The following is a 24,356-nucleotide window of genomic DNA, read 5'->3' as shown; positions in this document are numbered from 1 at the left end:
TTTTTTGCACGTGAACACAAGATAATTCCCCGGGGAAGGGAAGGGGTGCGAATCGTTTAATCCGAGGCATAGCATCCAGGTTTCGGTATTTACATAATCCGAGTGTTTCCATAGTCACACCGGAAGCCGCGATTTAAAAAACAGATCGCTTTATGTAACGCCGCGATGGATGCGCAGCCCCCACACCGCTCCCCCCGCCCCCCCTCCCGGAGCCCCGCACGCTGCTCCGCCGCGGCCGGAGCCTGCGCGCTTTTACAGCGCCGAAAGCGAGGGGGGTCCGGGGACAGGAACGAGTTAAATGCATGGGGGGGGGGGGGGGAGGGAAATATGTGGGGTAGGCCCGGTGGAGGCCGGTGTCGCTCCCCCGGGGAAGCTGCGGCGGGCGCGGAGCCGGGGCTGGAGGCGGCGGGCTCCCGCCGCACGCCGCCGGTAGCGGGGGACGGTCGGCCGGGCACAAAGGTAGGTTCCCCCCGGTGCGGGGAACGGAACGGAACGGGGCGGGGAGAGGTGGTGGGGGGAACCCGATGCACCAGCTGCCGCCGGCGGCTCTGCCCCTCTCCCCGCAGATCTCTCCCTGTAAATCCGTCCCGGCAGCCAGCCCTACACAGACACGCGGTGGATAAGCACAAACCCTTACCCACAGGAGAGAAAAAAAAAAAAAAAAAAAATTATCGTCCCACCCTCTCCTTCCCCTCGGTTAAATTCCACCCCCTTCCCCAGTGTCTAAGCTGCTCTCTTGCAAACTAAGTCGCTCTGCTGCCTACGTTTTACATGCATTTCTCCCTTTGCAAACAATTAAGCAAAATCAGTTAAAAGGCACAAATAGGAAATAGACAGAAGCCAGCTACACACCAATCTTCTTCCAGAGTCTTTCTCTGCCTCCATTTTTTTGGAGAGTTTCATCACTTAATTGTCAACAGTTCCTGTCCTGCATTTTTGGCCCAAATGGGGAGGAGGAAAATCAAAAGCCATCCAGGTCTCTCTAAAGTTTTGCAATTTTGCACCAGCACTTTTTTTTTGGGGGGGGGGGGGTGGTGGGGGAGAGGAGGGGGAGGGAAGGGGAGGGGGGCGGCGGCGATGCGTTTTGCAAAGTCCTAAGGAACCATTTTCAGGCACTGCGTGCGGAGCGGGGGCGCAGGCGTCGCAGTGCCCGGAACGTAAACACTGGCGGGGCCGGAGAGGGGTGGGGTGGGGGGGGGGTGAGGCGGGGGTGGGGGGGGGGGTGGCGGTGTCCGGGGGCAGCGGCGCGGTACCGGCGCTGGGCTGGCCGCCGGCCCCGCCGTGGCGGTGTTTAGGTCACGAGTGCGCAGCGGGCGCGGCACGCAGGCGCTGAGCGGCAGCGGCGGCGGGGCAGCGCGGCGCCCCGCGGGGGGGGGACGACGACGGGGACACGGACGGGACGGGACCGGGAAGGGCACCACAAAGGCGGGGACGGTCCCTGCGTGGGTACCGCAGTCGCCCGAGACGTGTCCTAAAAGTTGAGCGGCTCTGCTTAACACGGGGGGGGGGGGGGATTGGGTTCAGCGCCGGCTGCCCAGCGTCAGGTTTTAAACCCAGGCGCAGTTTTGGAGGATTCCTCTAAAGAGTGGGGAATTAAGTGGGGAAAGAGTGGTAGCAAACACTGGAAAATAAATCTTCTAATATGTGGAGTTGCGGTTAATTACTGCGTTTAGTTAAGCACGCTGTTTTACATACATACACTTGGGTTTGCTGTGTCCCTCTATCACGCGTGCGGCAAGTAGCTCGGCAAGGGAGCCCGACCAAAGGCAAACACCGGCCGGTGCGTAAAATGCTCCAAGATCTGCACCTACATCTGTCTTGTGGGAACTGGTTCTAATATCTATAATGTATTATTCGGTGTTAAATAAAGCAAAATTGCCTTCGTAATAGGCATGTACAACAGGTAGTTAGAAATCGCATCAAAAAGTAGGTAAAAATTACATAAAGTAGCTACTGATACAAAAAATCTTCAGTATAGCCATACTGCGGGTTTATAAGACTATCAGAGGGCTTCATTTCTAGAACACCAGTTCACATCCACTCTAAATTGATGCTGAGCAAATATTAGGACCATCTGATTGCAATAGCAGGGTCAGAGTGCAGGTTTTGAACAGCCTCCAGGTTCCAAAGTGTGGCTCCTCTCTGAAGTGACATCCTTTACCTCCCCTCCACACCCCACACCACCCCCCCAGAAAGGGAACATCAAAGCGTACCGAAACCCAGGGCTGGGGGCTGATGGCTTTGACAGCGCTCCTCTGGTTTGCTTTTTGCAATTTTTGAGATTGACATTGAGAATAATTGTGTTTCTACCTTCAGTACAGTACTTGTTCACTGTTGTCTCTCTCCTGGGCCAGCAAAAATTGGGAGTGCTCTGATCTAACCAGTACAAATCTCAGAAGTAAATTTTGAACTGTCTTTCCATGGCTTTAATTTTCAGATCAGTTAAATGGAGACTGAAACTTTTCTTAAAATATGGCATTTTTCTTTACTATTGCTGTCTGCTTCTACCAGCAGAAACGTTTTCATACAGCATGGAGTTGCCCTTTGCATACCTAACCAGTTACGTTCTAGGTACTATATGAAACATATTACATATTATGCAAAAGACAAAACACTTTAAAATTCAACTTTGCGGGCCTCACCAGTCATCTCTTTGGAAAGATCCGTATTTTAATGAACCATGACGTGGATAAAGGCAGGAGAGGTTAGAGTTCTAATTTAGGATTTAAGGTAGTGAGCTGCTCCTTCTGCATCTGCCAATAACTGTTTGCAGAATCTTGAAAAAATCATGTAATCTTTCTCTAACATCTCCCTATTTGCAGATGATTGAACTTTATTATCATATAGAAGCGTTGTATAGGCTATATATTGAAGTGTGGATTCCAGATGTCTGTTACAGCAAGTGCATTATTAATCCATAATCCTGAGATGTAGGCATATGTTGACCTCAGCCAAGATTACTCAATCTTAAAATTAAATGCATGTGTACATCTGTATGACTGAGGCCAGAGTACTTGTACAAGATAAATGGATGTTACTAGAGAATCATCAGACAAAAAAAACACATAATCCATCCATTCCACAAAAGTCCACCAAAAAAGACAGAACAGGGACATAAAAGAAAATCAACTCATTTTTCTAAAATTTTTTTTTTCTTTTTTTTTTTTCCGGACATGAACAATCTGAGACTCTTGGTGTATGAAGCAAACCCAGCAAGGACTGTATTAATCACATACACCTGGAAGCATGGAAGTAACTATGTTTCAGAAATATTACAATTTTAATCTATGTATCTCCAAAAATAGAAAACATGTTTTTAACTTTGTTTTTAAGACAGAAATGATTCCTATTAAACTACAATTCATGTTACCATTGAAATAATACTGTAATCTGTGTATTAATAACCAAAAACCTGTCTCAAACTTAAAAGAACTGGGGGGGGGGGGGGGGAAGGGGGGCAGGGTGCTAGGCTGTGGATGATGAGAATATCTACAGCTGCATTAGATAGGATAAAAACATTTAGAAGCAATATTAAACCCGTGTGCTTCAGGACACAGGTTAAGTACTGGCAGATGAGGGTTAGGGCTCGTTTCCCCTCTAAGCAGGTCATGCCGCAGGCTTCCAGCAGTGCCTGGAGCTGGGCCCTGTCAGGGACAGGCCAGGGCTGCCACAAGGCTGGGTTTCTTCACAGTCAAAAATACAGGAAAAACCACTTCAGGTATAAATACTGCAAAAAGTGAGTGGTTATTATTGAGAAAGGGGCTAGTATGAACTGTCTTAAAAAAAACAAACAAAAAAAAAAACAACAAAAAACCAACCACTAAAACTTTTTTGCTGGATGTTATTGTAACAAATTATTTAAGATCTAATTATGACAATGTGCTGGATCCTGACCTTGTTAGCTTGAAACTAGGAGCTGTCATTTAATTAAACTTCTACTGCAGGGCTCATGCTAAAATAAGAACTATAGTGCTGTGCTTGGGAAGGCTGTATGAAGAAATGGGTTAATTTCACCCCTACTGAGCTTTCAAACATGGTTGTTTCCCATTGGATAGAATGGACTGAAATAATCTTAAAACATTTTAAAAAATATCTTTTATCCTGTAAGACCTACCATTCTATATATTACCTTGGGTTAAGATGGAAGACTAGATATTTAACCATTTCATTGTTTTATGAAGGCAGTTAAAAATGATACACTTTCTCTAGACCTGACAGATCAAAATCTTTCCTCTGCAGAAATTCCATCAACTAAACTTTAAGCTCTACTTTAGATAAGATTTGCAGAGATGCTTGCCTTAACCTCCTTGCTGCTTGGGACTGCTGACAAACCTTTATTTGCCTTTTGCAATTTCTACTTCTAATGTGTTGTTTTTTAATGCAGATCTACCATAATTTCCATTTTGTGGCAATCTGATTTGATTTTGGTACAATAACAGGAACAAATGGAAGTGGCGATTTGCATGTGAAGCTGGAAATATGTTTTAGAAAAACTGCTATGCAGAGGGTAGCACCTTTGCATGCTCAGTACCGTATCACATTAATCATATGGTACTCAGGGAACCTATTCTTCTTACTCAGTCCTCCTACACAAAATACAGAAGTACATTTTTAGCAGAAAAAAACCCCTATGAGTACCCTTGTGACAGTGTACAGATTTCTCAGGGCTTTCTGGAAAGAAACTTGGACTTCTGCCACCAGCTCCAATTGTGTTCATGCATAAATGATCCAGAGAATGGGTTGACATTACCTCTAATTAGAGGTAATAACAGCCTGCTGCTGAAAGAGCCAGTTCCCTTTCTCTTGTGTGTATGTCCCTCATTTCTCCTGCATTAGGTCTAGTGTTCAGGCAGCCACAGGGTAAGTCAGTTCAGTGACCTGATCCAGCAGAAAACTCACCCATTAAGAAAAAAAAAAAAGTTGGTTTTTTTTTTCATTAGGTCAATTCACTGAAGCTCTGTAACCATTTGATCGGTGTAATCTACAGGATGGAGAGGACGGTGGGATGAGATGAAGGAAGAGTACAGGACTACACCCTTTTGGTGGCCTTCCGCAATTGCACTGATCTGAGGTAACATCAAACCACAGCTTTGAACTCCAGCATGATTTCAGAAGAACTCCCTGAAGCATTTCCAAGAGTTAATTAAGCATGACTGACTCTTTTTGTTTCAGCTAACTCTAGAGTGGCAGTATAGAGGTGTGTAAAAATGAGTAATTAGAGTTGGAAAGAAAAGAATTTGTCCTGTTTAGTTTATACCTCAGAATGGAGCTGTAAAATGGAACATAAAGGGGGAAAAAGGGTACACTGCTATAGTCCTGATATTTTAGTTGCAGAAGAAGGCTTCGTCCTTAATTTATGTTTTCCTATTTAACAAACTGATTTTTTATTTCTGATAGGAAAGGAAATAATGCTTATTTTAAAGCTACAATGCTGGGGGTCTTGGAAGCTTAAAGTTACACATGGGTTTGGTTTGGAAAAGCAGATGGGATGAGATGAGATTTCTTCACTGATTCGGTAGGTCCTTTTCCGTACTGTTTCTTTGAATGAAATATGAACTCAACAGTAAATCAGCATGCAATATTGTTCTATCTTTCTCAAAGCCCTTCCTGATAAACAGGAATAGGAGTGATGGACAGAAGAATAGAGAAACAGTGAGTTCAAAAAGTCTATTGTAATACAGTTGTTTAGAAAGACACTTGAAGTCCTTCCCAGCTGTATGTCTTGCAGGCTTGGGAGTTTTTTCTGAGAAATCCGATTTTAGAGAACAGGTCAAGACCTAAGTGTTATTTGTGCAGTAGTGCTCACCCATGATGTTACAGTTCAACTGTAATTTTGTGCAGAAACGAGGAGAAATAGTGAACAATGAATCATGGTTATGTACACGTACATAAACATTTTTCATAGCTTATGAGAAACAATGCAAAATATTTTTAAATGTATGATTCTGCAGAAGTTACATGACAGAGACTACATGCTTGCTTGAGATGTACCTTACTGTTTTTTGATGGTTACCATTTCTCCCAACTAAAATGTGGTAATGAAATCACAATATGGTTGTTACTCATTGCTTTGCAATGTGGTGCTCAGACTTAGCCTAAGGCATCAGTGGGAGACAGAGAAAATGCTGATTGTGGTGATGAGGTCTTCTGCTTGGGTTTTTTTTGTTGTTTTGGGTTTTTTTAAGAATTAAAGCACACTGAGCAAAGAGTAGTATTTTATAATGCTAACATATGCTGGACTTTCACTCAAATAGATCCTATGCAGTAGTACTGTCACCCATCGAAGAGAAGGAAGGTGGCGAACACTCCATGGAGTCATTTATACAACAGCAGTGGCGTTTATGGAAAGACTGTAAGTCAAACTGATTCTTCTACAGAGGTGTTTTAATACCCCTGTAGATAAAAATCTAACCAAAAGTCATTTATAACAAGAAAGCTCTGTTTATTTCCTGAGAAGGGAATGAGATCAAATCTACATGGTAAGAAAGGGTAGTTTCAGGGAATGCCTCTGAAGACTTCAAATCGTTAAGATTTTTTTCGTGGGTGCTTCAGCTAGTCTTTTTTAAAAAAGAATGGCATGTTAAAGAAGAGCATTATGTGATGTATGTTGGTATAGATTGTCATCACCTTTACTGTGCATAAGTAAATGAATGACCTTGCAAATCAGATAAAGGTGTGAAGAGAAGAACAAAGCAAAAATGTGGAAGACAATGTGCCGCATTTTTCCTACTTGTAAATAAGGTGGAAAATTTCAACACAATAGAAATTCACCAATGCTTTTGATTTCTAATGGAACGAGCACTGCAGGGATTCAGCTCCTAGGTGACCATCCATGTGCCTGTAAATAGTAAAAGTATCCTTGTCCAGTAATATTTCTATTGCTAAAATCGTATTTTTCTTATTAGAAATCGATAGCAACAGGTTCGTTTCTTACATGTCCCTTAATTCTCCAGACCCACAAGTTTGAGGTGGCACAAGCACTGTGTTAAGTCTCACCTTTTCAGAAATCATCTTCATAACTGTGCCATGTATTTGCTATGGAGTTCTGCTATATGCCTCATTTTCCCCTCTGTAAAACACAAAAAATAAATAGTGGTTTAAAGGGTTTGCACGAACACGGTAATAAAACCAAAAAATCTTTCAACGCTGGCATACAGATCTGTTGAAATGTTCTGCTTAATCAACTGTATCAGCTGCCTGCTAATAATAAACCGAGTTTATCAGGCGCTCTGGGTGTACAAAATGGTTATGAAGACCTTAAATACGCGACAAAGGGTAAGGTCTATCAGTTTTAATTGGAAGTGAGGGAGGGTGGGTGCTCAGACTGGTTTTAGATCCACAGGACAGCTGTAGATTAAACGATTAAGCTTTTTTTAGGAGGGGCGGCTAATGAAGGAAGTAGTTGAGAAATGGCCTTGTGGTTGTGTTTTGAGGGAAGGCAGCAAGGAGTGGGGATGGAGCAGGGGGACACCCCACACCTTTCTGCCCTGAGCGGAGGGGGCACCTCTACGCGGCAGGGCACCCGCCGCCGCACAGGGGTACGCAAAACTGACTGAGAAAATACAGATTCCCGTCAGCTACGCTCCAGCCTAACACTGCTCACCCGCCCCGCTGCCGCAACCACCCGGAGGCCGCCCCCCGCCCCCGGGCTCCAGCCGGGCCTTGCTGCGGGCGCTCGCCCTCCACAGCCCCGCTGAGGGAGGTGGGGGACGGCGGGGCCGCACCTCCCTCAGGGGCAGGCCCCGCTCACGGCTCCCGACGGGCGGCAGCGAGGAGGCCGCGCCCCCCTCAGCGCGCCTCCCCTCTCACCACAGCGGCGGCGGCGGCGGCGGGAAGCGGCCTCTGGAGCACGACGCCCGCCCGCCCTCGGGCTCCCTCGAGGGGCTGCCGGGAAGCGGCCGCGGAGGCGCGGGGCTGGGGGCCGGGCCGGGCCGGGCCGCCCAATGAGGCGGCGGCGGGGCGGCGCCCGGCGGGCGACGGGCGCGCAGACTCGCAGCGCCGCGGCGGCAGCAGCAGCAGGAGCGGCCCCAGCGCCGGCAGGAGCCGCCGCCGGGCGCTATGGGGTGTTAGCGCAGCTGGTGCCCTCGCTCTGCTCGCCGGAAGGAGCCGCCGTTACCGCCGTGTGCTCTCCCGCTCCCCTCCGTTCCTCCGCCCGCCGCCCCCGCCGCCCGGAGACCCATGAGCCTGAACGAGCACTCGATGCAGGCGCTGTCCTGGCGGAAGCTCTACCTGAGCCGCGCCAAGCTGAAAGCCTCCAGCCGCACCTCCGCGCTGCTCTCCGGCTTCGCCATGGTGAGCGGCCGGCCTCGCCCGGCGGGCAGGGGACCCTGGCAGGCGGCCCGCGGCCTCCCCGGCAGCAGAGAGCCGGGTGCGGGGAGCGGTGCTGCCGCTTCTCCCTTTTCTGACCGGGGAACTCCCCGTCTCCCCTCAGGCCGGTGGCTGCAGCGGAGCGGGGCGGGGCGGGGGGGACGACGACGAGCGCAGCCCCCTGAGGCGGTGTGTGGCACCCCGGGGCGGCGGGAAGCGGGGCGGGCCCTGGCCCTGGCGCCTTTTCCACAGACAGACCGGCCCGCCCTGACCTTCAGCCCTCCGGGCAGCCGGGGTCAGCGCACCCGGGCGGCGGCCGGGCCGGAGGAGGAGGCCGCCCCGGGCGCAGCGGGGCCGGGTGGGGTGCCCCGGCATGCCCCGGTGGGCTCGTATCGGTAGCTCGTTTTCTGTGGAGAGCTGTCGTGCCGCAAGTTAAAAGCTGCCTCGCGGCTTTTTTCTCCTCCGGATAGCTCGGGTACCTCGTGCAGGACCTCTGTTCGTTGCTTATTTTTCCTGCGGAGGATGCTCGGCACGCCAAAAATCACGCTTGGCGGGGCGTTCCTGCCGCTTGCTCTTGTCGGAAGCACCGTCCGGTGCTGTAAATAGGGAGGTGAGCGTATTGGGTTTCGGCGTTTCACTTCGCTCCGTGCTCTGGCGTCAAGAGCAAAGCGGGCTGCGCACAGAAAGTCCACAGCTCTTCCGAGGTTGTGGTACTTCGCAGTCCCATTCTTCTTCCCAGAACACAACCGCACGCGTTGTGCAAACCGATGCGCGGGCAGGTGTTGCACTGGAGCTATTTTTAAGTGAAGGAGGAAAAATAACTGATTGAAGTTGACGGTGTCCCCCCGATTCATTACAGCCATCATTACACATTTGAAGTTGCGATGTTTCGGTTTGTTTTGGTTTTTTGGGTTTTTTTTTTGGGGGGGGGGGGTTGGGGTTTTTTTTTTAAGGAAATCTTGAGTGTTGCTTAGTTTGGAGTTTTGTGCATGTTTTAGAAACTTCTTTTTTTGTTAGCCTGTTTTTTGCTTTCACGTTTGATGCAGAAACGTAGTCTAGTAATCCTAATTGTCTCAAATGAAGGTTCCATATAGATTGAAATTTGGTAACTTACAGGTTTCATCATACGTCCAGTCCTCTAATGTACTGAGCTGCTAACTATGCAGTCGGCCCCTTTATTCATTCGTGTTAAAAATGCTTCATAGTTGTAAATACCGAATTATGCAGCTCTGACTTGCTTTGCTTTGATTTTTGCCCCGCTTTTAACAAGGTATTTTCAGCCATAAGTTGTATTCCCCTTAAGAGCCATTGCTCTAATTAGAGGATGCTGTTTGAAAACATAGCAGCCGGTCTGCAGCAGCCTTCTAATGGTCAAATAAATGTCACTGCCCTCCTTTAATGGCTAAAAACAGACTACAACTCTTCAAGGGTGGTGGTGGACTGCTATTCATTTGACTGACAGGCGACTGTGTTAGTGCAGCGGCATATTTGAGTTGGTTCTCCTTGGGTAACATGCACGGGGCTGGTAGCTCATACTCTGCTGCTGCTAACGAGTTTTCCTTATTGTATGCCCGTTCTCCTGTGTCAGAGCAGTTTGTCAGGGCAGTTTCTTGAGTCAGGCTTTTACACTGAGAGAGACAACATGGGAAAAAAACCCTGCAGTTTTGGGGGTTTTACACGTTTTCATCTAAGGGAGGTTGCATCTCCATTAATAAAAATACCATTATTTAAAAGTCATAGTTAATCTCCTAAATCCTTTTGGGTTTTCTCTGTATGCTATGTGGACTCTCAAAATCCCATGGATGTATGAGGTGAGGCTTCTTCTACTTCCTTCTTGATTCTCTAGAAGACTTCTAGCAGTTCAGTGTCCTGCAGTTGAAAACTGCTGCTTTTGAATTTATGTTGTTTAGGGTATTTCAGGAAAAAGCCACTTTTTTCCGATTAACAAAATCTCTAGTTGCCAAGAATGTTACATGTGAACATTCATTGTATTTTAATTTTCCGGAAGTAGCCCCTCAAAAAAATCTACTTTTTTTCCTTACTTTAACAAGATCACGCTGGAAATCAACTTGTAGCCTCATTGGTTTTGCTGTGACAGATAGTCCTCTAGCTGAGACTTCCTCATTATTTTCAGAAGAGCTGACTTAACTTTCAAGTATTTTTAGATTTCTTTTGAATAACTTTGCTTTCTTTTAAAGTTGTCCTTCTGCCTTGAAAAGCAGGGCCTTCTTTCTGCTGTCACGCCTATGCATTGTTTACTAAATTCAGCAGATTCTTTGGCACCTGGTATTTGAACAAAATGCTCTTAAAGTACAATCTAGTCTTGGATCTAAAGCTTACAACAGCAATTAAGCGTAATTGTTCCTCTGTTTTCCCTATCTATGCAAGGAAGAAAGAGCCTAAATGACATATCTAGGACCACCCTGCAAATTGATGGGAATTGTCAGGAGTGGAATGTGCTTGTTTCCAAGCCAGCCCCATTGATCCTTGCTCATTAATGAAACAGTACTTGCATCCTCTAGTATGAGCTAAATTTATCCCAGCTAAACTGTTCCTTTATTTTGGACTGATTTTGTGTATAACTGCAGCCATTTTGCAAAGTTTATTCCCTCAAGATTGGTTACCCATACCCTGGTTAAATCATGCATGCCAAAGTCAAGAGATTGCCCGGGTCAGTGATGTGTAGAGTATGAAATGCTCAGCCAGGTTGCAAACTCGCAAGTGTTACGCTTCCACAGAGAGTTTTGTTTTAGAGCTACACATCACAGTTTGCCACTGTCCGGTAGCTTCAGAAACAGTTGCAGTGTCTGGTTATAGTAAACTGATGTTAGAGCTAAGCTCCCACAAGTAAACCTGAGCGTTTACTTTGTGCAGGTTTCCATGGATGCTATCGTCCAGTGCCATAGGTCTAGGAGGAAATCTATGAAGCTTATAATCTTGCATTTAGTATGCTTTTCCAATTTATGGGGCCAGCAAGTAATATCAATCCCCAAAATTGTTAGAGGTAAAGAAATAGGTTGTAGGGCATATGTAGTCCATGAAAGAACAGAAGATTCCTTCCATGCACTGGCGGAGGCATGAAGTATTTCTCACTTGTGCGTTATATACCAGATATTGATGTATGGTGTGTTGTGGTTTTGTTTTGGTTTTTTTCCCTCCATGTCTGGCTTTATCTGTTTTTATTTCTTAATCCAGTTTATCTGAATGCTGGAAATATTTTGCAGATTGTATCCAATATTGCAAAACACTAGCTCATCCACACCTACAGTAGCAGTATCAAGAGCTCCAGTGTAGACAGGCTGCTGGCAGGTTATTTTTGTTTGAACAATTAAGCTGACTTGTTAGCATAATTTTGTCACCAGGGATGCATCATGCAGTAGTATAACAACATCACGATACTAGAGTCACAAATGTTAGGGAAGTTGTTATATCCCAACAGTTATAAAACTGGAAAACTCAAAACATCGCCTGCCTCCACCAATCAAGAGCTTTGTGAAAATACCCGAGCCTAAACTAGGGGTCTAAATTATATGCTATGGTTGGCTTCATTATATCTAGGATTTGGAGAATGTTATTTACCAGACAGCACAGTTTTCTTTCAAATACCTCTAATGATTCAAGCTGGCTAGACTGTTGTCTAGATGGTAATATATGTGCTTCAAATATTGAGTATCATCGAAGAACTGTCAACTCTTGCCTTTGAAATATAGCCAATATGGTCTTCTGAAGACAGCCTCAGTCATGTTTTGTAAAAGACCGACTACACTGATAAATATTTATGAAACTAATTTCCATAATAACAGTTGATGTTGAATTGAAGCAATGCTAGGTAGGACTCTGGCCCCACTGCTGTCAGTGCTGTACAGATACTCAAGACAGCATGGTCCTTGTCTAGAAAATGTTACTCTGTGGTTCTAAGTACTAAAATGGTCTCTCTGTAGAAGTTGTTCTAGCTGTATTTAACTGGATTGCTGGTAGGATAACATGAAACAGTGGCATTTTGTAACCTGCAGGAAAGCATTACAAGCCCAGTTTCATGGCTTCTGCCACCGTTTGCCTTCTATGTTAGTATCGCACTTATAGATTAGAACTGTGCTCTGAAGGATCTTCCGCCATGTGAAAGGTTTCTTGTGTTTCAGTCGTGAAAGCAACATTTTGTTGCTCTTTTGAGCATCCCTGTCTCAAGGTTATAGATGACCAAGGCAGTGTGGAGTATTTGGGGCTCTTGGCATTCTGTCTTCTAGCAGCTGTGAGTGGCTGCTTGTGGCTGCTGTAGTTTGGAGGATGTGCTGTTTCTTCTCCCTGCTGTACTGTCTAATCTGACCTTGTACTAATTGAATAGATGTACTGTAAGTAACAGCGTAGAGATACTACCTTCTCAAGATGCAGTTACTCCTATTATATGGGTATTGCCTTTTCATGTTTACTAGCAAAATAAAATTAAATCCCTTATTTGTATTCCAGTGTTAGCTTTAGCAAATATTAATGTGTTTTGCCATTCTGCAACATATAGTAATACACAGAGTAAAGATTCTAGACTAGTGGATAAATGATGCTTACATTCTTTTCTGTATAAAACAAGTATTAAGATTATTATTTTGACTTACCTTTTTTAATTTCCGGTGACTGATTCTGGCTCATACAGAGTCTTTCTGTGAGTTGTTTATAACTCTTGATGAATGGTGCAGACACTCTGTGAGAGCCTGGCTCTGCGCCTCTGTCTCTAGGAGTGAATAGTACTGTCAGGAAAACAGAGACCGGCTGACCAACTCGGGAGCTGAGGAGACAGCCAGAGGAGTGCTAATTTCCAGTGATGCCACGACACCCATCTCGTTCTCAACTTTCCCCTGTGGTCTCACATACAGACAAGTAATGGGGTAGAAGATGGAATTTGTTTTTGAAATAACCATGTGATGTGAACCTCCAGACTTGGGAGAAACCACCTTTATGTGCGTGGGTGTTTTTTCCTGCTAAGAGTAGCGTGTGCTATGAAATGTCACTTGCACTTGTAACTACACGCAGTCAAGTCTAGTCCTAGCTGCAACAAGTGAAGGTAAGAAAATATTTCTGCAGATAGGTGTCGATGGAAATATTTCAGTGATCACCATGTGCCATTTTACCTTAGAGTGTGTTGGTCCAGCGAGGTGAAGGTGGTGTAGCACTGATACGTTTCTTGAGGTAAGATTCACAACCTCCTCTCACTGTGTGGATGGACTGTTACAAAATGCAACTGTAATGTCTGATCAACACAGCTTTCTTTTAAGCCGTTCCTGACATGCTAGACTGTATAAAAGTTCTTTTGTCCTTTTAATCAGTTTCCAATTTGGGAATGGTAGCTGTGGCTAGGGAAGAGGAGGTGAGAACAGTCTTGCAAGGGTATACAGATAGTTCTAGACTTGTGTTCATTAAGAGGTGGTTGATGTCTTGAGTATGACTGATGTTTGAAGCTGACATTGTCCTTTCTGAAGGGGTTTTGCTTGTTACAATCTGTGAGGCAGCTGAGTGGTAGACATAGTAAGAATGTGATCATACCAAGAGCCAGCATTTCTCAAAGTATTCCATTAAATGGGTCATTACAAGTTTGTCTATAGTTAAACCTAGTAACTTCTAATAGGATTGGTTTCTTGCTCTGTGATTCTTGTCTGAATCTGTCAGATAGAAAGGGCAGGAGAGCACTTGTGGTTGGAGCTTTAGGCTGGTCAGATAGCATCTTGTGAGGCATGGGAGACAAATCTACAGCTATCTGTATCACAGGGCCATCAGTAGTTGTTGACTGTAGCCCCCTGGTTACAGAACGTATTTAGCTAAAATCAGGTGTCTAGTGGAAAAGCGGCGAGGTGTTTGAATTAGCTGTGGCTCTGTCCCATTTGAAGCTGTTTATCCACAGCATGCTGAACTCAATTGTGACTCGCAGCTCTGTGTTAATGCTAGTATTTGATACTGTGAGAGACAGTATGGCAGTTACAGCGCAGGCTCCCGGCCCCTGTTATGTTCCTGCTGACCAGAGCTCAGAGTCATCTTTGCGGGGAAGGGGAGGAGAGGAAGTAATCTATAAATAACTGATACAGATTTACTTGAGATAAGGTATTTTATTTCCTTTTCTCTACAGCAGTGGCTACTGACTCTGAAAAAGATGTAAGCCTGTGATTAAGTCAGAAAGCTCTCAGATACCGTGTCTGCTGCAGTTGCTATTACACATGGTAACAAAAAGCAGTTACCTTTTTTCGTGTCTTGAAAGTCTTGAGTTTCAACATGACCCGCTACATGGGTGGCTCTTAACTACAGTTCTTCCATTTGTTTTTCTTCTGATCATTGTCTGTAATGTTTTATTTTCCCTGGATACTTCTTATTTCAGAAACCCCTATCTTAAAACAGTAATTGAATTTGAAGCTTGCATTATACTGGAATTAAAACCAACGTAACTGTCTGGTAGCTTATAAGACTGGGGAATCATGCTAAAATTTGAAGCAAGTAATTAATTTCTGTCCTGCTGCTGTGGTAAAAAGGAACAAGTGACAAACCAGGACAGTTGTTTATCCTGCATTGCAGTAGCAATATGAGCTTCATTTGCAGCTATGTATGTGACTGGTTCTTTGTATTAATTGTTATTGCTGGTGAAAATTGTTTTATTAGTGTATCACAGCTCACTTCTTGCGAAGCAGTGGAGTTAACATTTGTCAGAGGCACTGCATAAGTGCTCTTGTATGGACAGAAACCTTCAGAGCATTCAGGATTTTGATTTTCCTTTAAAAGCAGGAGCTTCTTGTAAGCCACTCTGGTCTAATAAGATGTGAAAACATTATACACATGTAAGTGAAACGAACTTAATTCAGGATAATAAACATTAAATAAAATTGAAATACAGATTCTTCTAGACAGCAAGCTGTTAAATTTCTTGCACCATGGTCATATTCAGGCTGCCATGACTCTGAAAGCCAGGGGTGTCGGAACCCTTAACATGATCCTGTCCCCAAATTCAGTTATCTTTGAAAGCATCTGAATGCCCACCTTCTTTAGGCTTATGAGAACTTCAGTCCTGCATCCTAACATCATGAGAGTACTCTGATTTTGTCAAGAACCATATTTCAGATTTACAGCTTTGTCAAGGGCTGTAGTAAGTCTGTCAGTCATATCTGCAGGATGATCTGAAGTTGAAGTTAGCTCTTCTTTGAGCCAGGGATTAGACTAGATGATCTCTTGAGGTGTCTTCCAACCTACGTTATTCTATGATTATGTAGCAAGGCAGGTTGCTTGCAGCTTGATAGCTGCACAGTAGAAAACATGTGGCAAGTGTTCAAAGAAGCTTTGAAAGTGGTGATGGAGAAGGTGCTGAAACGTTATATTGGACGCTGTGCAGACATCAGTGACCTGCCCTGAGGGGCCTGTCTTCTGAACCAGCGTAGAAACCTAATAGACAACACAGGAAAACATCCTCCTGTGTAGAACATCAGCATGTACTTATGAGTTCAGGCTTTGGATGGATTTGGATCTCATCAGATGAGCTCACTGGGGCCCTATTTTTGCAAGCGTTACGTTACAAGAGCAGTTGTGATCTGTGTGTTTTGAAATCACAGCATGAGCAAAGGAGAGAACTTCTGATGCTTTGCTTCACTGTTTGAAAACAGCCACGGGGCCTTATAATGAAAATGGAGCTTTTTGTTTTAGGTGCCTGGCTCAAGCTTGGCCCAGGAAGTAAAGAACAGAGGCTTGCAATTGAAAAGAGTTGGCAGTTTTCTGCTGGTTTATAGTGAAAAGGTTCCCAAATTAGCTTCCTTGACAGCTTAAGGAGACAGAAAACATGAACTGATTTTTTTCACTTATGGGTCAAGCTGGAGTTACATTGCCAAGTGTGAACACAGGGAGGCTTTGCTGTGCCCCCCTGGAGACTTTTCATCAACTTCAGTAGACTTTGAAATCCTTCAGGCATTCTGCATCCTACAACATCCCCAAAAGTCTCCCTTTGAATTGAGTACTGAAGTATCTATTAATCCTGAATGAATGGGAAAGATATGTGTTTTCTTGCTTCCCACACTCCTGCTTTTAGGGTGTTTCTAACACCAGTGCCAGTTACAACTGCAACTTAATGCATTTTCTCTTATGCTGGACAGAGACACCTGTAAGCAAATTTTTTCCCGTCCTGTCTGTGAAACTCTTGTGTCTTTTGTTTCTTATGCACATACCCTCCAGTTTTTATCACATTTTGTCACTGGTCAGTTTAAGAAAAACATTGAAATCCCTTGCTGGAGAATTTGTGGTCTGCAAAGAGTTGTCAGTGTGTTGTGGAGATGGACCTAATGTGTCTGTCTTGTAAGTATACCCTGAACGTTCAAATTGGTGGTCTCTTACACTCACCCTTTGGAGGGCTGAGCCTATAAAGCTGTGATTACTTCAGCATCAATAGAAGGTTTTTTCCAGCCACTGTAGTCTCTCAAGCTGCTAAATTGTGGTGCTTTATCTCAAAGCAGGTGGATATTTTCTTCCTTTTAGCATTTCTGTTATTTACTTTGGTGTAAGATCTTTTCTGGCCCAGCAGTTGATGCAGCTAGTACACTTCCCTTTTGTTCCAGCTGTGGAGAGGAGGTCTTGAAGTCTCCTTTGGGAGCTTGCCCTCTCCTTGGTGCTTTGCAATGCGTGGCCTCCCTCCTGCAGCTTTCAGCTATGTGAAGGTGTACATGAGGCTTCAAGGTTGGGATGGCTGACTGCCCTGCTTCTGCCTTATTTGCACATTGTTAGCATCCCAAACTGGGAATAATTGGCAGTGTGTATTGTGGTGGCTACTCGGCTGCCAGCTTATTTTGCATGTTAGAAGACTAGTACTTAGGTTACCTTTCAAGTGATGTTGATGCTACCCATAATTATTCTTATAGAGAGAGTACACTTGGAATTACAGTAAGTAATTGCGTGGTATGGTTTGACTTGAAGGAAGTCACACCCTTCCTGCTTGTGGGGTAAATTGTGGCAAGTCTTAAGTTACAACTGCAGTCTTGCTGATTTTCAGAAAACTCTTCTGAGAGATGATTTGGGACCTACCTACACAACAAGCTTCCTGTGCAAAGCAGGTCTGTATTAGTGTATTTGTCAGCCATGTGAACTGAAGCCTTGCTTGTGTAGCTGGAATGCGGGTTTAAGCTGTTCCATCAGTGTATAATGGTTGTAGGTACTCCTGGGTTCACCCTTTTAGGGAAACACCTAGCAATATTAAAATGAAGTCTTTTTGACCCAGGAAAACTTGGATTCCTGGTCTGGGCGTTTCCTTTTAATAGTTAGTTGTCCCTATGATTCTGTCAGTGGTTATCAAGGCACAGAGCTATCTGAGTACCTGAATACTACTTAAGTTGGTTTCTTGCAAGATTTTGTTTGGTTTTGCATGTAATTATAGCCAAATCAGAAATAGGTACATTTAGATTAAATGTAATTATTTAGCATTTCTTTTTAGCTCAGGCTAGGCTAAGAAGAGGAAGAAAATATTTCTTTTTGGTACTCTCTTGAAATGGGAAGAGAACAGTAGCTCCAAGACAGCTGGTACGTTGGAATTAAGAGAGTCTGACTGAAGTTTAAAATCAGATGCTTGATACCATTTTTACATGGAGACATTGATTAATGGAAATATAAAATGTCTTCAATAGTGTTTTTGCCCTGAAAGTTGGGTTCTTCTACCCAGTGTGCAATAAGCCAATCAACACATTGAGTCGAGATATTTGTCTTTATTGCTGTGCTGCAGTATAGGGTGCCAGGTCTCCAAATACCTGCACACCTTTAGAAAGAAAGGTTAAGGTTTTTATACAATTTTGTTACCAGGGAACACATACAGCAAAAATTGTGATAGGCTACACAGACTTATATAAGAAAAAGATCTTTTGAGCATGGCATGCTCTTGTCCAGTTCATTATACTAAAGTGGTCTCACATTTACATACTCATTATCAACAAGTGGGTGTTGATTTTAGTATAAAAATGAAGCAAGGTAAGGCAAGGACAGGGTCTTTACTTGATTCTTGTCCAGCACTGACTAATCTACCGTTATCTATTCCTAATGATTAAGATGTTCTCGGTTCTACATAGCGCACATATTCTAACTCTCTACTTATCTTAAGTTTACATGATCACCTAGCAGCATCTCCAAGGTAATGCGTTTCTTCATACCAAATATTTCAAAGTTTGTTAAGTTTTGCCAACTTTGTGAGTTCATTCTGTGAGTTACTATAACAGTGTCGTGGTTATGTTAACATAATAAGTACCAGGATAAAGGACTAAAATGTCTTGCGATGCTGGATGGTTTTGAGTCTAAACATACACCAGAATTTACAAGAAAAAATTTTTGATAAGTATGGAAATGAATCCTCAGTGGTGAAGGATTCATTGTTCTGTGAAAAACACAGGAAGCCCAACATGCTACGAGTGCATTGGGACTTAACAAACAATCCTGCAGAAGACAGACCCAACGACCAAATATTTATCCTCTCAACTGTGAAGTTTCCCACAGTTGGGAAATGGTATTTTTAAATCTTCAGGCAATAATTGTATATGCATTAATGTAATTTCTTCTTGAGTTTCTTGTAATGTTTGGAAACTGTTCGCTAGTTGGCTGGGTGGTTCAGCTTATGACGATAAAAGCCTTCAATAAAGGAATTAAAATATTGGCAAATGGCCTTGAATGCCTGTTGAAACATGTCTGAGCAAAACTCTTGGTTGTCTTAATATTTGGTGTGTTAGCAGTTAAGAGTTCTGGTGTCCTGGAACATGCTGGTTCTGGGAGTGTAAAAAGATGGGATCCCAGACTAGGTGTAGCTTGGCTCAGCTCTTGCAAAATAGTGAGGTTTGAATATTCTTACTGTTTTTGCAGCTGTCTTTGGGTACTGGTTTCTATGTCTCCCAGCATCCATACTTTGTGGAAATTTCTTCATATCAGCTTGATAAGAATTGGGGTGTATGAAACATATGCTATAGGCTGAGTAATGTCCAAACCATTAATAATGGCATGTGGTAATGGGCTAAACCTGTACTGATGGGACTCAAAAGAGCTGATTTGTTTTAGGCACTGCGTTGTATGACCTGATTTCTTGGTCTTTTTGACGGCAAACTGGTGTGTTACAGGAGAGCTAGGCTCATGGTTTAGTGCTGCCAAGAGTCTAAGGTCCTGGTACAACCGCTTTCTCCTCAGTTACGTGGGCCTGTGCCAGCTTCATTGTTCATCAGAGGCATTGCAGAAACAGCTCAGCTTACTAAACTAGCAGATTACCACTTAACCAGGTTAGCTTTTGCTGGGCTAGCAAGCTGAGTCATTTCAACAAAGGATCAAGACTGGGCAGCGAAGGTGCAGCAAGGGCTGGCGTGGATCAGTCTGAACTGTACTGAATGGCAGCTTCTTCATCTTCCTTCTATGGTGCACGTGTCTATGTTTAAGATTGCCATTAGCTTTTTTTCTCTGCATTTTAAACATATTTTGTCTAATGAGATCCTTTGAGAAACAGCACTAAACAGAGGCGTTGTTGCATTATTCCCTCTTCAGAACTGTGCTTTGTCTGAAAGGCAAATTTATCAGGAAAGATTATTTTTCAAGAGGGCTGCTGGGATTAATGTCGCTTATCAATTGTACATGCATGAAACCACCTGACAGTTTTAAAAACTGTTAAAAGGCATTCTAGTTAATTTTCTTTGTCAAAAATATTTGAGCTGGGTTTATGAGTTTCCTCCTGCTGTTATTTAATGCTAATTTCTGCTCCTTAAGCACAGGCATGCTTGGAGATCTAAGTTTATAAAAAGGGTGCGGCTGCATACAGTAGTGGAAGACTGGACCTTGGAGCATCTTCATGAGATAGCACTGCTTGCCCAGAGATGAGGCTAGACACAGCTTCCAGAGTAAGAGTAGCTAGTGCTACCTGGGAGCATTCTATGTTATCTTTTCTGGGAGACAACTGTTTGTCTTTCCTCCAGCCTTGAACAGGCCTGTTTGGCTGCCATGGACATTGTGGAGACTTTCATGTTTTGGATCTGCATTCTAGAGTCTGCTTAAATAATTATTTTGAGTGAAAGAATATAGTTGAGAGCCCCATGGAAAGGTGACCTTCCAAATGAAAGCCTCGGGCTCTTCAGAACTTAAAAAAAAAAAAAAAAAAAAAAAAAAAATATCCAAGGAGAAAAGACCACCAAAATTGTGACAGATGGTCTGCTGCCTTCGCAGGCTTTCATCCTATACCTACTTCAAAATACTTCATACGGTATTCATTCTACATAAGTATGGGAACAAAACATTTCCTAATACCCAGCAAAAGTTATAACCTATAGTGATAGATCAAAAGTTGCCTTTGCAATATAACCCAGGAAAGAAGAAATGTTTCACTTTGTGATCAACATACTTGGACTCTAAAAGTTCAGCTGTTTTCTTGCAATAAGCTGGAGGTGGCAAGGTGGTTATGCTGTTAAGAGCTTTTATGCATACTGATGGTTTGCTCTACAACAGAACAGTAAGTATGAAAATAATGGCCTGTGCTCAGACCTAAATTTGGACCTAATGAAAAAAGCGCAAATTGACATGAAGAGAAATTTAAATGCAAGCTATTATTTTGTCTGGACCAGATGATCTTCTGGAAACAGGATTTAAACTTAAAATAGTCTATAGTCAAATAATATGTAATGTAGGTAATTGCATCTCTTTTCTTTCCTTTTCAGGTGGCTATGGTAGAAGTTCAGCTAGATATAGAACATGACTACCCTCAAGGTCTCTTGATAGCCTTCAGTGCCTGTACTACTGTCCTTGTTGCAGTTCACCTTTTTGCACTCATGATAAGTACCTGCATTCTTCCGAATATAGAGGCTGTTAGCAATGTGCATAATCTCAACTCTGTAAAGGAATCTCCTCATGAGCGTATGCATCGGCACATTGAGCTTGCGTGGGCATTTTCTACTGTCATTGGGACTTTGCTCTTTCTGGCAGAGGTGGTGCTACTGTGCTGGGTGAAGTTTCTTCCTTTAAAGAAGAAAACTGATAATCCACTCCAGGGCAACAGTTCTACCATCACATCAGGACAGGCAGCAGCCATTGCATCAACGTCTATTATGGTTCCCTTTGGATTGATTTTCATTGTGTTTGCAGTCCACTTCTACAGGTCACTGGTGAGCCATAAAACAGACAGGCAGTTTCAAGAGCTGAATGAACTTGCTGAGTTTGCACGGCTCCAGGATCAGCTGGATCACAGAGGTGATACTATCTCCTCAGCTGTTACCCATTTTGCGTAAACCTGTACTTAAAGAAAATAAACCCACTATTCTGCTTCTGCCATGTTAGATTGACTCCCCTGTGGACGAACTGGTTGAGCTGTTGATTATTGTTTAAGGAGAGATTATGATTGTTGTTCTAACCCTTTAGAGAGGAAAAAAAAATGTTCCTTTCATAAAATTTTGGCTATCTGACATCTGCAGGAATGGATGGTGGGGTGTGCTTGCACTTCATATGTATCCCTCTTATGAACACTGTCTAGATTGCTTCTTTTTAATGCTGAATGGTGGCTGTATAACTACATGGAAGATAACATTGTAAATTTGGGTATTTGTTAGAGATGGGTAGAGAAGCTTTTTTTTTTCTCTCTTTATTTGATGTTGGCATTTACTAGAAGATACTGCTTGTCCGATCCATATTGCACGGCATGATACAAATTACTTGGGATATGCAGTAATTAGCACTTGGTTTCAGTGCTAGTGCTGTTCTCTCTAGAAAGCCTGACAGATGGTAGAAGCGAAAGCTTTCCCACTACTTTCCCCAGTATGTTTTGCTGCCAAGTAATTATTACGTTACTGATTTCTTCAGCGCCTTTTTCCCGTGGCAGTTACACATTTTATAACTTGCTAAACACCCATGACTAGTCTTACTGCGATGTGGTATGGCCACATGAGTAGGAATGAGACTCTACTCTACTCTTCCTTGGAAGAAAATAAAAGCAATAACTGTTTTAAAGTTCTCACGAGCCGGCACATATTATCTGGAGAGATAGACTTGCCTGTTTCCCATTTAGGAATCTTTTTTTAAAAAGAAGGAACTAGATGGAGATTATCACTGGATAATTTTTTTGCTTGATAATCAGAACCACTGCTGTTTTTTTCCAAGCCAAAGTAGTAATTATTTTATACTTTTATATTAAATATATATTTTTAATAAATCCTCAGATACAAGCAGCAAAAGGTGCTTTCTCTGTGTTGGATTCCCAAGTAATTAGATATGCCTTGGTCTTCCTTGTTTAGAAAAAGTTGTCTTCTTGCTGAAGTGTTGTATTTGATAACTTGTTACACATTTTTGCTTCCAAAGGATCTGGAAGACTACTTTTCTCTATGTATATTTATTTATGAAAGGAGGTTATTTGTAATTAATATTGCTGCTTACTTTCAGACACACATCTGTGACAGCGAGGCTACTGTGTCGTTTTTTAATTTCCTCTTTAAACAAAAACTTCCATTTGGTCTCTTGGATAAGATGTTTGTCCAAGAAAGATTGCAGCAGTTGTCCTGGGCTGCTTCAGAAATTCTAGCTATGTCTAGAAGTGGAATGTTTTTCGAATGCATTTTGAATGCAGTTCTTCTACGGAGCAGCTTTGGGCTTTACTGGGTAAAAGCTGTTTTTTGAACACAAACTGAGGCAGGTTTCAAGTCTAATGGAACAAAACTTGACCTCCCTATCGTAGCTAACACTGTGGAAAAGAAACCTGGGATTTTGAAATTAGACAGGAATGAACGTGACAATACAGTGGAGCTGTACCTGCCTGAGCCTGGGCTGAACATGGTCTCTCACACCCAACCTCCATCTCAGGTTATCCTGACATATTTACAAACTGTAGGATGTGTCTACAGAGTTAGAGTGGCAGAGTGTGTTTACTACTGAAGCAGCCTCATGAAGCGAATGGGACTGATTTCTCATGTCAGCACCACCGCAGTGGAAAGTGTTGACAAGGTTACCCGTGGTGCGTTTGTATGCTGAAAAATAACTGTAAAAAAACCTGCTGGGCTTTTTTTGCAGCAGCATTCTCGGTTCACCAGCAGAAAACAGCTTTCCACTTGCCCTTTTCACAAGTCCTTCTGGCGTACAGAGGCCAAACTGGATTTTCTCTAGCTCTGCCATTACATTATGCTTCAAATATATTTTATTACTGATGTAAATCTGCTGATGGTGAGAATTGTGACTACAGTCCCACAGGTGTTCATTCATGGAGCACTGGAAGGATTATGTTAGTAAAGGCATTAATGAAGCAGCATTCTGAAACATTAAATCTTAGTAGTAGGCACAAAATGTATTTTCTCATCCTTTACTGGAATACTAGTCCTGTATTGAGGAAAGAAGACTTTTAAAAACCCTCAGTAAAGGAAGAAAACCTGACTCAATATTCATACTAGAGCAAATGGTTGAAAGGGTGCTGTCAGGCTTAAAAATTATGCTTCTGTCCATAAATTGTGTATTTAAACATTACAATGTTATTTTGAATGGAAGCCCAGAAAATAGATTTTCCAAGTTTATTTTGTAAGATTACTTGCTGTCCTGGATAAGTAGCTGAATTTCTCTTTATTTTGTGGATCTTTTACAAAGTGACAGAGAAGTGTGGGGTTTTTGGTTTTGTTTAAGAAATACAGAATTAGAAGCTACAACCTTATTTTTACAACCTTATTTTTAACTTTCTCAAGCTGGTAGGTTCTGAGCTAATGGTGCTGTTATTACAGCTGTTTTTCTGACTATTTTCTGCACTTTAAGCTATGATATCGAATATGTTTCTCTCATTTTCCAGCTGTGGAAATGGTCATGAAAGTTACACCGTGGGCACAGCCTCGTAACTGTGTGCCAGAGGCGGTAACTAGACCCAAACACGTGGATCTAAACCTTAAGAGTACACTTAGAAATTTTTTTTTTTTATCCCTTATTTAAACTAATGGTATTATGCATTCACCTCAAGCATTTTAAACATTGGTTATTGTATATCACTTATTTAGATATAAAATACTTCAATGAAATAAAATATACTCAATTGTTGCTGATTATTTGTTATCTAGAGGCCTAAAATATGCTTATTTTCT

The 24,356-nt window shown here is 43.1% G+C and overlaps 2 protein-coding genes across 13 annotated transcripts in view; one reads left to right on the top strand and one right to left on the bottom strand.

Moving 5' to 3' along the window:
* Positions 1 to 7,217, bottom strand: part of KDM2B (lysine demethylase 2B) — a 125,884-nt gene extending 118,667 nt beyond the window's left edge. For 5 of the 7 annotated variants that reach the window (XM_049806143.1, XM_049806148.1, XM_049806147.1 and 2 more), the window contains exon 1: positions 853 to 946. In XM_049806143.1, the coding sequence (XP_049662100.1) occupies positions 853 to 903 (51 nt within the window). In that variant the 5' untranslated portion in view covers positions 904 to 946. Of the gene's footprint in view, positions 1 to 852; positions 947 to 6,996 lie in introns of those variants that run through there. The other 2 variants (XM_049806146.1, XM_049806150.1) reach the window with 1 other exon arrangement.
* On the top strand, positions 896 to 24,327 carry ORAI1 (ORAI calcium release-activated calcium modulator 1). Of its 6 annotated transcripts, none has more exons than XR_007506746.1 (3): positions 896 to 976; positions 4,941 to 5,071; positions 5,398 to 7,003. XR_007506746.1 is itself a non-coding variant. In XM_049806161.1 (3 exons), exon 3 carries the CDS (start codon positions 20,982 to 20,984, stop codon positions 21,540 to 21,542), a length of 561 nt encoding a protein of 186 aa, XP_049662118.1. In that variant the 5' UTR covers positions 913 to 976; positions 4,988 to 6,352; positions 20,976 to 20,981; the 3' UTR covers positions 21,543 to 24,327. The 6 variants fall into 6 exon arrangements, 5 of the variants coding, with proteins under 5 accessions (XP_049662118.1, XP_049662119.1, XP_049662115.1 ...); XM_049806161.1 differs by adding an exon at positions 20,976 to 24,327 and having other exon boundaries at positions 913 to 976; positions 4,988 to 6,352; XM_049806162.1 differs by lacking the exon at positions 896 to 976 and adding exons at positions 3,200 to 3,252; positions 20,976 to 24,327 and having other exon boundaries at positions 4,988 to 6,352.
* The last annotated feature ends 29 nt before the right edge of the window (positions 24,328 to 24,356 follow it).

The sequence above is a fragment of the Accipiter gentilis genome, chromosome 7 (genome assembly GCF_929443795.1).
Source record: "Accipiter gentilis chromosome 7, bAccGen1.1, whole genome shotgun sequence".
In the NCBI taxonomy this organism is placed as follows: domain Eukaryota; kingdom Metazoa; phylum Chordata; class Aves; order Accipitriformes; family Accipitridae; genus Astur; species Astur gentilis.
The sequence above is the reverse complement of the archived record's forward strand: the minus strand, read 5'-3'. Positions and strand labels throughout refer to the sequence as shown.